The sequence below is a fragment of the Monomorium pharaonis genome, chromosome 2 (genome assembly GCF_013373865.1).
Source record: "Monomorium pharaonis isolate MP-MQ-018 chromosome 2, ASM1337386v2, whole genome shotgun sequence".
Classification (NCBI taxonomy): Eukaryota; Metazoa; Arthropoda; class Insecta; order Hymenoptera; family Formicidae; genus Monomorium; species Monomorium pharaonis.
Window position 1 is genome coordinate 16,720,811 of NC_050468.1, and position 13,573 is coordinate 16,734,383.

The 13,573-nt window shown below is 27.9% G+C and overlaps 1 protein-coding gene across 4 annotated transcripts; it reads right to left on the minus strand.

Moving 5' to 3' along the window:
- Positions 1–1,210: 1,210 nt before the first annotated feature.
- On the minus strand, positions 1,211–13,310 carry LOC105832687 (uncharacterized protein KIAA0513). Of its 4 annotated transcripts, none has more exons than XM_012673857.3 (10): positions 13,202–13,310; positions 7,310–7,584; positions 6,473–6,756; positions 6,257–6,298; positions 4,092–4,193; positions 3,389–3,549; positions 2,999–3,185; positions 2,147–2,369; positions 1,946–2,040; positions 1,761–1,825 (listed from the first exon to the last, which is right to left on the minus strand). In XM_012673857.3, exons 2-10 carry the CDS (start codon positions 7,579–7,581, stop codon positions 1,761–1,763), a joined length of 1,431 nt encoding a protein of 476 aa, XP_012529311.1. In that variant the 5' UTR covers positions 7,582–7,584; positions 13,202–13,310. The 4 variants fall into 4 exon arrangements, with proteins under 4 accessions (XP_012529312.1, XP_036138822.1, XP_012529311.1 ...); XM_012673856.3 differs by having other exon boundaries at positions 13,160–13,306; XM_012673858.3 differs by lacking the exon at positions 6,257–6,298 and having other exon boundaries at positions 1,211–1,825; positions 13,160–13,306.
- Positions 13,311–13,573: the final 263 nt, after the last annotated feature.

Below are 13,573 nucleotides of genomic sequence, written 5' to 3' on the forward strand. Positions count from 1 at the left end.
AATATATTAAAAATAAATATAAATTTTAAAAATACATTAAAAATAAATATAAATATAGCATAATTTTTAAATTTTTATAAAGTATAAAACATTCAAATAAATAAATTCTCTATATTTTATACAACAGTTATTCTATAATAATTTTTATATAACATTTTATTTCGCAAATTTTAGAATAAATAGATTTATTATTTTTTATAATAATTGTATGTAGTAATTTTTGGAAAATCAAAATACTACCTTTAGATAATTCAAATAGACTTTGGTAAGGAAAATTTTTTCCGCAACTGCCGACAATTAAAAGAATAAATACAGTACAAGAATAGTACACTCTGTGTACACTCATTTACTCACACACACACACACACACACACACACACACACACACACATACAATAAAAAGGATTAAAAACTTATTATTTAAAGTTTCTGAAATATGGTAATGAAATTTACTTATTTTTATTTATTTATAATATTTTTTAGTTTATTATTTCTTTGCAGATATATCGTGCGCGCACGCAGGTAGACATAGGTGTATATATATATATATATATATATATATATATATATGTATGTATGTATAAAATAAAATAGAGCGTAATTTGCGATTGATGATATGTGTTTAGGTACAAGCTTTTTCCAAAAAATTATTTACATTGCATGATGTATGATAATAAGGCGTCAAAATGCGTAAGTTCAATTTATATATCTATTATATATATAATATTTTCTATTAAAAAAATATTAATATTTGCCTAATAATAAAGATCAAGGATTTGCCTTTTATATTTGTAAGTCTTATTTACAAAATGTATTATAATTTTCACGAATTGCGAAACTAGCACAATATTACGAATGTAACGTATTACAATTTTTGTTTACTAGAAAAGAAACAATATAAGTAGTGTCTATTTATAACCTATGTTTCTGTGATTAGTTAATTTTAGAACATAAAAATAGTAAACTATAAACGATATTAAAAAACTTTAATCTTACTTGTAAAACTAATTTTTAATGCATCAAAACTGTTTATTACATTTTAAACACAAATTAATAAAAATTCTTTGCACAAAATATAACAACAGAATTAATTAACTAAATATATATGTAAATTTTTATTTGAAAATTTGAAAGTAAATTTTAATGTATCAAAATTATATATATATATAATTAAATGTCTTCTACTATAATAAGAATATTCTTTCCTTCATTTCTTTCAATTAGTAATTTACATTCAACAAGCAATATTTCAATTAAACTGTCAATTCTAGTCTTTAAATTTTATTGTCATTTAACATTCTTTATTTTGTCGCCGCTTTTTAGTATTAATATTTCAAAATTCAGAATTATTTCAAATCTCAGTGTTCAAATTTCAATTTTTTAAATTCCTATTAACATTACAGGATTAATTCCTTAGCAAGTTTGTAAAAATTTTTTATATTAGAAATGTAAGATTCAATATACTTTTCGCAATTTAAGGCGCAAATCTGTGCAGTGTTCGCATCTTAGGAATTGACGCGACCATCGTCTAATATCGCGAAAAATTTAACAAATATCGTTTTATATATCAACGATATTAACAAGACTATTTTCATAATTGACTTTACACACACACAAACACACACACACACACACACACACACTGTTTTCTCAGCATTCGAAGACAATTTAATTTCGTGGAAAATATTTTTAAGAGGGAACGTGGCAAAACGATTTTTTAAATTTATTTTCAAAATCGTTTCCTAATATGTTCACATAAACTACCTCCATGGCTCGGTCTCATCAAACATCCGATCTATATTATCTCGCAGCATTTTTTCTTGTTCTAAAAAATTAAAACAATATAAATATTTTTATTATTTAAATTTAGTATTTTTTAATTAAAAAAGTATTATCCCGGTATGAATTAATAACATAACACAATGACATAAAGATGAATAAGTACCTTTAGTTAAATTCGCAATAATACATTGTTTCCGGAGGAACTCTGTGCATAAAGCTCTTGACAGACCAAAAGCATGCATGTTACATGTAAAAGTTCTGAAAAAAATCGTTGAAAATTATTGTTAAAATAAAATATATTTAAAATATCAGATGTATATTATGTATAGATCAATATTATTATTATTATTATTATTATATTTACCCTAACTGTCCAAAGACAATGTTTGCTTGAAACTTCCTATCCTCAGCAGCGATGCTTTCCTGATCTAGAGATTTTGGTCGAGGTGGTACCGGTCTTGACGCTCGCTCACATTGTACTGCGTCAAAGAAAGCAGCTGTCCAAAATCTCATGGACGTCCATATCGGTTGAACGCGTAAATGTGTGTACAAATATTCACGATAAGGCTCTAATCCAGGAACTTCCACTAAAATTGCAGGTTAAGATAAATATATAATTTTGATAGTAAGTATGCAAATACGCGTTTAATAAGTAATAGGCAGTAAAGCAAACAAAAATTAATAAAAAAATTAATACAAAATAATTTCTTAATAATATAATAGTAATCAAAAACAATATAATAGTAATGTACAACAATGTACAACAATGTTTATACAGATCGGTTTGCTAACTACATAATTAACAGATTAAGAAAGTTGTACACTGAGGATGGCCAAAACAAATGCGCCAAAACGTTTGTTTTGAAGATATTCATAGAATTAAATACACGACAAACAAACAAAACTAGCTTTGGCTCTATCAGCATTTATCTTATTTATAAATTTATAATAGTAATCATTGTGTAAATATTGTAGTATTTATTATAATTTAATATAAAGAATTATGTCTTAAATATTTAAATAACATAACACAATGACATAAAGAATTATTATAATACGTACTATATTGACCATGAATGTTTCTTGTAATTTTTGTTATAACACATTTAAATCTCATTTTTACAATAATTCTATGTTATTTTAAACTTGTTTAAACGTTTAAGAATAAATGATTTATAATATTTTGCAAAATATGTCTTTAAAAAATTATCGTTACCTTCGTGATAGAAAGTAAAGCACATGTTCATAAGACTTTTAGCGGGTGCAAAATCATCCGCTTCGTGACATTCAAACAGCGCGACTGCGAAATGCTGCGCTAAAGAATAAAATGAAGCTTCTGTGACACACGCACGTGCTCTTCTTGCGTTCACCACCCTGGAGAACCATATTCTTCCCGATTCTGTCTGCAAGTTTATTATTACATCAAATCAAATGTCACAAATTAAATATTTTTTTCTATAAAATTTTTTAAACTGATTGATTGATGAGTTACTTCTATTTTGCCATTTGTCTTTTAATTTTCTTTTACATTTTATTACAAAAAAAAGCAACTATAATAATGCAAATTAAAGTTTTTTATAACGTAAGTTAAATTAAGTATAAATACCAAAACCATTTGTCCAAAATTAGCTTTTTGCTCTTGATCGATAGTATTAGGCGCGTCAAATAGTAAAGGTACAAAAGCTTTCATAAAATCCGCAGCCGCTTCCTCTGACTGACTATCAGCTGACAAGCTCGAAGCCCAGGACTGAACGGAACCCGATGATCCTGAACAACAATAATTTTATTAACCAATTTGCTAAACTTTCTTAATATATCTTTTGTTACATGTGCGTCGAAAGTGATCCCTTTCGTGTCACCTTCTTGTGAATACAAAAGCCGCCAATTCCAACACTTTAACATTATTGCACAGTTCTTGTCCTCTGGTAGATAACGTAAATCGTGATCTTCCAGCACGACTTTTCAATACGTTTGATCATTTCAGCACTCGCATGCGTGTCATCTCACACACGCATATGGTAACTCTTGCAGAATTGATCGACTAAACTGACTGACAGAACTGACGGAAGTTTAGGTATGGAACCTTAACTATTCTTAAACCTTGACCTGTCAATTTGCGAAAACCCAAAACACTCGAGGGATTACACATCGACGCACGGATAACAAAAAGTATAGTATGCAATGTAACGGCCTTTTGCACTCGCGCACAAAAGACCAACTTTAATACGTAATGTACTATTTCAATAAATTTTATTTTATGAATAATTCAAAATTATTTCTTAAGTAAATATAAAAATTATAATCGATACCCGATCTTTGCCACATTCTGCGACCATCCATGTTAGAATCCAGACTAGTGCTGGGTCCGTATCCATCTTGATCGCTTGTAGAATCACTGCTGCAAGGCATGTCTAAAATAAACGAAATACTAAATATACATTTGAGTGTAATCTTTAAAATGATCGTAATGTAATTAATGTGTCAAGCAATGGTGCGTCACGGTCGACACCTAAACTTGCAGTCGAATCTAATCTAATGATTTGTCGGATAAAAATAAATAATAAAAAATAAAAATTGACTAAACTATGCAACTAAGGTATCCGTCACTCTTGCATAATTATATCCAGCTAGTTTTAAATTAATATTTAATAAAAAAATGTTTATGAATAGAAAAATCCGGAATAAAATTTAAAAGCGCGTTTCCATAATATGTACTAAAATTATATTTCAATCAAAACAATATTCTCTTCTGTACATATTAAAATTAATGTATAATTGTTAACTTTAATACACTATATAGAGTTTATGCAAATAAATGTTTTGTGCTAGGATTACTTGCCTAGAACCAACTTACTATCAATCGAGATGTAAAATTATCACAATCATTTGTTGATTCGTTAACATCACGAAATTTTTTAAACTAAAATAATCCAAAGTACAGTAAAGCACACTCACAAACGACCATTGTTATTGTGCGATATTGAAAGTTATATATTTATGTCTGCGATATTACTTAAATGTCTACACATCCTTGTGATGTATCATTCAATGTTGCGGAAATACTAAAGCATCCAGGAGATGATAAGTGACTATTTATCGTGAGACTATTATTGTACTCAACGGAATTTTTCCCACCCACGTAGAATTTGTTCTTCATTGTTCTTCATTCGAATTATGAATGCAATCAGGGTGCAATAGGCAGTTCGTGTGAAAGTATGCACACATATACACAGATAACAACACCTTTGCCAAAAGGATGCAATGTCTGGCAAGAAACTACAAATATAACGACGTGTTCGAATATACAAGTGTCGACTAGTGTTTTATATATAACATCCAAGAAAAGTAAATACACTAAAATAATAAAACCAAAACGCTAGTACAATCGTAACTTTCCCAAAGCAAAATTTATTTTACAATTGTTATTTAAAAAATGTACAAAAAACTAACGATACGTGGCTTTATTTAAATTTTATTATTTAAATATTTTAATATGTATATACATATAAATAATTATACAGTTTATTTAATTAAACCAATTATTTAATCATAGCTTTCTTTTTAACATTAAGAATTTACTAGATGTGTTATATATAATATATGCACAATACAAATTAATTTATCTGTTATTTTTTAACATCCTTCTAATTATTTAGATGTATTGATTTAAAATGTACTTATTTACTTTCCTTACTGTTTATTATTTATCGTAAAACAAAAATAAATGTTACAAAATCAGATTAAAAAAGGAGTATGTTTTTCGTTTATGCACTGCTATTGAAATTATACACTGTAGAAGAAACTAAAACGAATTAAATTCTGATCAATTTAAGCATCGTGAAACGTTTAATTTCGAAAATCAATATCTTCAGGTCAAACCACATAAGGTCTCATTGCAATCGACCCACGGATATTCGAACATCGAGTTACGCGAACATATTGATTGCACTAGTATTTGCTAATCACATCTAGCTGAGGAAAGGGGTCAGAAACTCGGGCATGTGATAAAATATACAATAGCTTTTAAATATCGAGACTTTAGAAAATATATATTTTAAATACTGATAATTAATTTTACCTTGGTCACAACCTAATGGTTATATTAATAGAAACAAATATATTAAATTAAAACTAAATATGATATCGCAAACATTTCATTGTTTATTATTAAAAATATATAGTCTTTTATAGAATTCTTCTTAAAATATTAGATATATCTTGTATACAAAACGTATTGATTATTTATATTGATTTTTTTTCTCACGTATATCAAAAACTTTTACTTTACGAATACTATAGAATATCGTTATTTTCTGTTATTTTTTAACAGAATAATTGATATTTTACGTGTATGTAGTCTAAACATATAAAAGTTTCGATATTTTAAGCTAAAGCATCCCTACGTGTAGTACACTGAGGGGACACGCGGGTGAGATCACAGGGGCAGTCCACATTGACTGACTGTTACATTTACCTAAACGGAAAACAACCGTCTGATAGCGGGTCGGCGCCCTCGCTTCGTGAAAAGAAAGAAGAACACAGCATGTTATTTCCATCTGAGACTCGATAACTGCATGATCGCGACAACTGTGAGCGAGAAAGATAGCGACCGTCGTCGAAGACGAAGAGAGTCATTGACTTCGACTCATTCGACGTCTGCCGCGGATAATTGGAGGCAAGAGCTAATCACCTGCTTTATAGTTCAATTTCTCATAAGGATCGGGCCCGGTCGCTTTGATGTCCTGCTCTTGAATAGGCTCTATACTTTCCTGACTGTCGCGATCGGGACTGATGTCGTCCTGTTCAGTTCGGTTCTCCTGTTTCTTGCTCGAAGCTGATCTGGAAGACGCTATCTCCTCGTAAGTCATCCCAGGTGGATACTTTCGCGTTCTAGAAAGATTGGCACTTCCCTGTCGTTCCAATTTGTGCCGCGCTATTGCTTCATAATCCTCGTAGGATAATCCCGCGCCAAATCTACGCATGAAAATATTGCGTGTCGCAGCGCGATTATTCATGAGTATAGCAAATATTACAATATTATCCTTCGCTGGCAAGTGTAAACTCGTAGGATAGTACACACGTTACGTCTTAATAGCTTGCTAATAGTTATGCATACAATTAGAATTTACACTGCAAGAAAATTACGTACATGATTATACATATATGCTACGTACTAGCTAGCAAATATTGATGTAGAAAATTGTATAGAAAATAAAAGTTAAAAATATAAAAGCAAATCATAAATAAGAATATGTAACAAATTCTAAAAAAGCTTTAAAAATTTTTTTGTTTTAAGTTAAAAAGAAAAAATATATTTATAATAATAATTTAAAAGGTATATATAGATATTCATAAAAGTATTCATGCTCATTTTAATACAGAAATTTGTTTGTTAATAAATTATTAGCAGCCAATGACATCAAACATTAGAATTTTATGTTAAGTAACATTATTAAGTTTTAAGTTTCAACATGCTCTCAACATGACCTAATTGTTAGAAGACGGATAACAAAACACGTTTACTTACCTCGGAAGTCTGAGTTTTCGCCGTCCTAATTGCTCTTCTGGCTTGATAGGTTGCGGTGGAGCTTGCGGCGACGATGACGGCGTGGAAGGAGTTGTAGTCAGTTCGTTTTCCTCTAAGCTACTGCTAAGAGCAGAGCCTATTCTATTCCCTAGGCCCTGAAGATACTCTCCGCTTCCTCCTAAAGCGGATCGCACAGACCTAAGAGCACCTCTGGTGCGTCCAATTAACGACGCCCCTCCATTCGTTGGTAATGCTGTTGTAACATCTACCATATCCTGAAACAAGACGTGCACGTGAATTGCAATTAACTCATGATCGAAAGCTTGTATCTTCAAGAATCAGAATTTAATAGCTCTATCAATATCAAACATTTCTCAGATAAAAAATTATTTGTTGTACAATTATCTCGTATAAATAGATAAATAATTAAATTCATATTAATATATAAAATATGTAAATGTAAAAAAAATAAAATTTAAGTATTAACTGATTAAGGATGAATCTTATTTTATACATTTTCAAGGTTATCAATTTACTATTTTGTATTACTATTCTCATTCAACTTGAAACTATGTTTCAAGACTGAAAATTTATTCAATACGTAGTTTGATGAACTAGAAAATGTATATAAAATTACACAAGAGATATCAGCACGAAAATTCAGTTATGACTAATAAGACTTATCTTTAATTATTTATACTTTTACATATCAGTTACGGAACACTTGTTTTAATTAAAATTGTATGTAATGATATTCGTGTTTTTAAATACGCATAGCATATGCAACGCATATCAATCTTTGCCATCTGCTGTATGCAACATTTTATTTTTAATTTATATGCCTGATTATAGCCTGATATATACATGTATATATATAAATATACATATATAAACAAATAAAGAATATATATAGATTATAGACGTTATTACCATTTAAAAATTAAAATGTTAAATGCGTTAAAAATTGATATGCTTTGTACGTATTTGGAAACACAAATATTCATTCATGCAATTTTAATTAAAGTCTCAAGTGTTTTGTGACGCAAATGAATTAAGTAAGATAAATATAAAGATAATAGCATGGAATAGATTATCAAATCAATGTGTCTTGAAAGATTCCGTTTTTTTCTTTAGTTTTTTACTTTTTCAAAAATTTGTGTATAAAATATAAATCGAAGTTTTGCTCTTACAAAAATACAGAAACATGAAATATAATATATGTATTATTTTGATGAGTAAAAGTTATATTTTTACGATTTTTTTATAAATAATATTTATAAAGCAATTCCCATCTTCTTATAATAAAATACAAAAAAATGAAATAGAGTGAAATTTTGGCATACATTGTTTTTTAATTTAGAAATTTTTAAAGTAGCAAAAATAAGGTAATAAAAATTAAAAGTTATAAAAAGTAGTAAAAAATATTATAAAGTAATAAAAAAATAAAAATACTGTTATGAACTTTTCTGGGATAAATAAAATCGTTTCGAAATCACTAAATTATCAAAATTTAATATCAAATTTATTCTGAACCTTATGAAAACGAAGAAATTCTAGTAAACGGATCTTATTCGACAGACCTCGTTCGAATGTCGAAAAGGTTTCTAATTTGCTGAAGTAGTTTACACCGTATTCCGATTACGCATTCCGACGTTTCAGCAAAGCAATTTGCGAAACTCGCGACCTACTCGTCGGCTGTAGGCTCAATATAGTCCCTGCGAGACGAATAAGGCTGAAAGTAATCTTAGATAAGAGACGTAAGCTTCATTTCCAATGTATATAGGCCATTGCGACCACCTACTCATCTATGCACACGTGTATGCTATGCGTAAAACGATAACGGTGAATCGTAATAAAAAGGAAGTTGAAAGAAAGATATAGATAGTCGACTATGACTAGAAGTAATATTAAATTTTTAAGACCACCAAAATTGTGTTTGTAAAATTACATATTATTTTAATTACAAAAAAAAGAAATGGAATATTTAGAGTTCAAAGAAAACCAAAACAAATTACATATGTAAAATCATAAATACTAATTTACATTGCAATATAATTTATTATTACAAGTAGTTTAACTAATGATGGGAAGTCTTCTACACTGACATATAAATAATGTCATTAGTTATTTGCTTTGTTTGAAATTCTGTTATCTGTTAATTATTTTAAAAATATATCTTTATTCTATTTTTAAGATAACTCTGTCACTGTAAAAAATGTAATATATCATAACTGATTAATCGGAAAAATTATAGACTTTTATTAACTGTAAATTTCCATAGAAAATTATCTACTGTTACGTATATAGTCTAAAATATACGTCAATAAGGATATATGAGTTATCGATGAATCTATCAACGACATAATTACAATAAATCTTAATCTGTTTCGCGCTCATTCATCTAATCACATATCACACTATATCACATGCGACCTTTTGCATTCATGCTTTACATTTACACCAAAAAGAAAAACGCGCGTCATACCACTAGGAAAGGGCATTCCATTTATATCGTGCTCTACTTTTTTTATTGACGAAGAGTCTTTAAAACGATTTATTTATTTCGCGGGCTTTCGGAAAACGATATATCGTAAATATATAGATATATGTACATATAGTAATATTTTATAAATACACAATAACTTTTATATTCGACGCTTAAAATACATCTTTTTTCAATTGTTGATGAATAAAAATGATAAAACGAGTTTAGGTAAGGAGAATAAAATTGTAGAAATCAAATAAATAGGTAGTCATCTGTTATTGAATATGTTAGACTGAAAATAAGACTTTCATGGCCTTACATATTATGATAACCGCAAAAGATATTATAAAACCAACACACGGATATCCTGTACCTGATTATTTTTTACTACTGCGTATAGATTTTTATTAAAATTCAATTTACCTTATTTCACTACTTGCGTCTGTTAAAATTTTATTTTTATATGATTACATAATTTATTATACAATAAATGATCAAACCAATAATATTATTAAAAAATACGATTTCAAAAAAATTTAATTTGTACGTTAATTTCACAACTTCCATAGTTAAATGAGATTTTGCCAAACAAAATCTATTACAAAATTTCTTAATTAATTGGCTTGAAATTTTATTATTACATAATTATCATATAATTTTGATAATACAAAAACATCAATAAAGTATATTTAATAAAAATCATTGTGCTTGGTAGGAAAATACAAACTGCCGCCAGATTTTATCGTACAAAAACCGCAAATAAGACTTTTCACAGTGTCTAAAGATAGATCATTGATTGCATTCACATGTCTACGGCAAGTTCGACGCCGCGAGAATTTCCGATTAATGTGGGCGATACAAGATCAAAAGCATATAATATTGAGAATTCTAGGTCAAAGATGTATCTCAATATTCAAAATATAATTATTTAAATATCTTAATTGATCTTGAAAATCATAAACTAATAATTTATTAATTTTAATAAGAATGTGATTAATGTGATAAACGTAATATTTATGTAATCCGTAATATTCAGTTTAGAACATGCCATCAAAAATTTATTTTTATAAAAATTAAATATTGTTTTTAGAATATTAATTCCTTTTTTAACGTATCTAGTAATAAAGTTGTAAAATAAGTATATAAAAATAATTTACTATTTAAAAAGTAAAAATAATCATAAAACTTCATTAATTAAAAAATTGTTTTTCTAATTATTATGATGTATGCAATAGAAATATATAATTTTGTTTTAATAATAATAAATTACATACTGTGCTCACTGCTGCAGTTACTAATTCGTCATCAACATAAAATAAATAAAATATATTTTTCAATAGTTAGAATAAGACTAGATGTATATTAACACGTATCAAGAGATATAAATTTTTTATCAGTAACATAAAGTTTGTGTAATAAAGAGAAAATATTCTAAAGTGTAATAACTGGGCACACGAACAATCAGTACAAAGTATAAACAATAGTACAAAGAAATATCGATGAGAAATTCATTATACTAGACAAGTGGATCATGCGGGAGTAAACGATATCGGATAGCATGTGGACGATTGTATTTCACAGAGGAACACAACTGCAATGCAGCGTTATCTATATTATGCAGTTCCGCACTATGCGGGACGTGTGGATGTCTTAAATTACAATCACAAGAAAAAAAAAGAAAATAAGAGAGAGCAAGAGAGAAAGAGGATATTTCTTGGCGCATTTGTGAACGTGGCATACGACAAATCGAAAATAAAAATGAACCATAGATGCAAGTACAGCAAAATATAACTTGCTATTCAGGAGCGTCGCAAAACGCGTCAGGTTAAAGCAGCGTGACATAACTGCATTGAAACAGAATAAACGACGGTGTCGTGTCATTGTCTGGCAAGTGACACACATTATTAATATAAAATATTATCTAATATATTCCGTATGCAAGACTAATGTCGCAAAATGTCAAACAGGAAACGTTCGTAATACACTTAATAAAACATTGTGACAATTTTGCGCGTCAAAGCTATGTAATCACATTTGCAAAAACGCAAGCTAAAATTTTTATTGTTTTGAAATAATTTTTATGCAATTTTAAATAATTAATTCGCACAATGTAATTCCTTTATATAATTAATTCGTAAAACATAATTCCTGAATTCTTTCCATTTTTAGAAACTATTTCCCATCAATATTCTACATACTAATCTGTATACTTGCATCACTCTATATAAATGTATAAACAAATTTGTATAATAATTATTATAAGTAAAGACACTTTTAAACATACACAATGTGTGTTGACTCAATAGAAAGAAGGAGTCGTTATGATATGTAATTAACATTAATAGTAATTAACAATTGTTGCTATGTGTAAATATTATTAATATTTACACATAAGTTATATATTAATATTAAATTAGATTGACAAATAATGAAATATTTATTAATTGACTATAATGCTAAGCAAATTACTTATGATTTTCATTCATATAATATCAAATGTCACAATAATCAATCGAATACTGAAAGAATTAAAAGTTGGAAAACACAAATTAAAAACTGTATAACACAAACATATAAGACAAATATTTTTAAATAAATTTTCAATGTGTTACACACTGTCAACTCTGTTATCTTATGTGTGAGTATACAAAATACAATTTAGCATATATACGGTTATATATAATATATGTGATTTGCACATTCAATATAAACATATAGAAAAAACGTATCAAATATATCATAAAACAAGAGACAATATTATTTAATTTATTATTTAAAGATATTAGTTAAAATTTAAAATAATTGATAATATATTATAGCACCTACAATTACGTAAACATAAAACATACGGCATCTTATTAACCATTTTTATGTAATAAAACAGAAACAGCTAAACATGTAGAATCCAAAAACTTCAAGTACATTACATTTACCTATTACAGAAAAATAATTACGAGTATATAAAATATTAAACAATCAAATTTAGTATTCAATAAAGAAACTAATTAAACACACACACACACGCACACACACAACACACAAACACACACACAGAATCCTAAATTTTAATAATAATTTTTAAAAAATTAGAAATAAAATAATATCAAGTAAAAATTATTAAAGCAGATAATAAATAATTTGTAAGTAATACTGTTGCAAAACAAATACGCTATTCTCCTGTAAATTACGTTTTATATATCAAAGTAAAAAACACATATCTTGATATTAATATAAACTTATTACGCATATTAACAAAATTATAAGAAACAATATATCTACGAAAATAAATAAATAAATCTTTGCATGTATTGAAGCATATTGAAAGCCAATAAATCAAATTTTAATATATCCTTTGATTTATATACCGTGCAGGAATAAAGTTCGGGATCAAAGACAATCACTGTCACCTTCTCCGAATGTTCGCATAAACACGTGCAACACTGCTCTTGACATACTACTGTAGACTTGCACTATCGTAAGCTTTGCAGCTACCTCGGGGCCCATTGGCACGTAACGTTGCATTACCCCTCCAGTATACGATCGGATTAATAAAGGCGCATGCGTTTATCGCGATCAATACAACGTCTCGATTTACCGGCACGTTGATTAATTCCGGTCATGGAGAAATTTGCCACCTTATGCATACTGGCAGTCGATACAATGCCAACTAGCAATAAATTATTTAATAAAATTAATTCAGTTTACTATATATATTTAATTAAATATATATAATAAGCGTAATCAAATGTAATTTAATAAAATCACTTTATTCAAAGATT

Coding starts and splice junctions, on each gene's coding strand:
- LOC105832687 (XM_036282929.1), bottom strand. CDS start 7,581: ATGGTAGATGTTACAACAGCATTACCAACGAATGGAGGGGCGTCGTTA. Junction 4,194..6,256: donor GACGGTTGTTTTCCGTTTAG/GTAAATGTAACA, acceptor CGTTTATTTTAG/ACATGCCTTGCAGCAGTGAT. Junction 3,186..3,388: donor ATTTTGGACAAATGGTTTTG/GTATTTATACTT, acceptor ATAAACTTGCAG/ACAGAATCGGGAAGAATATG.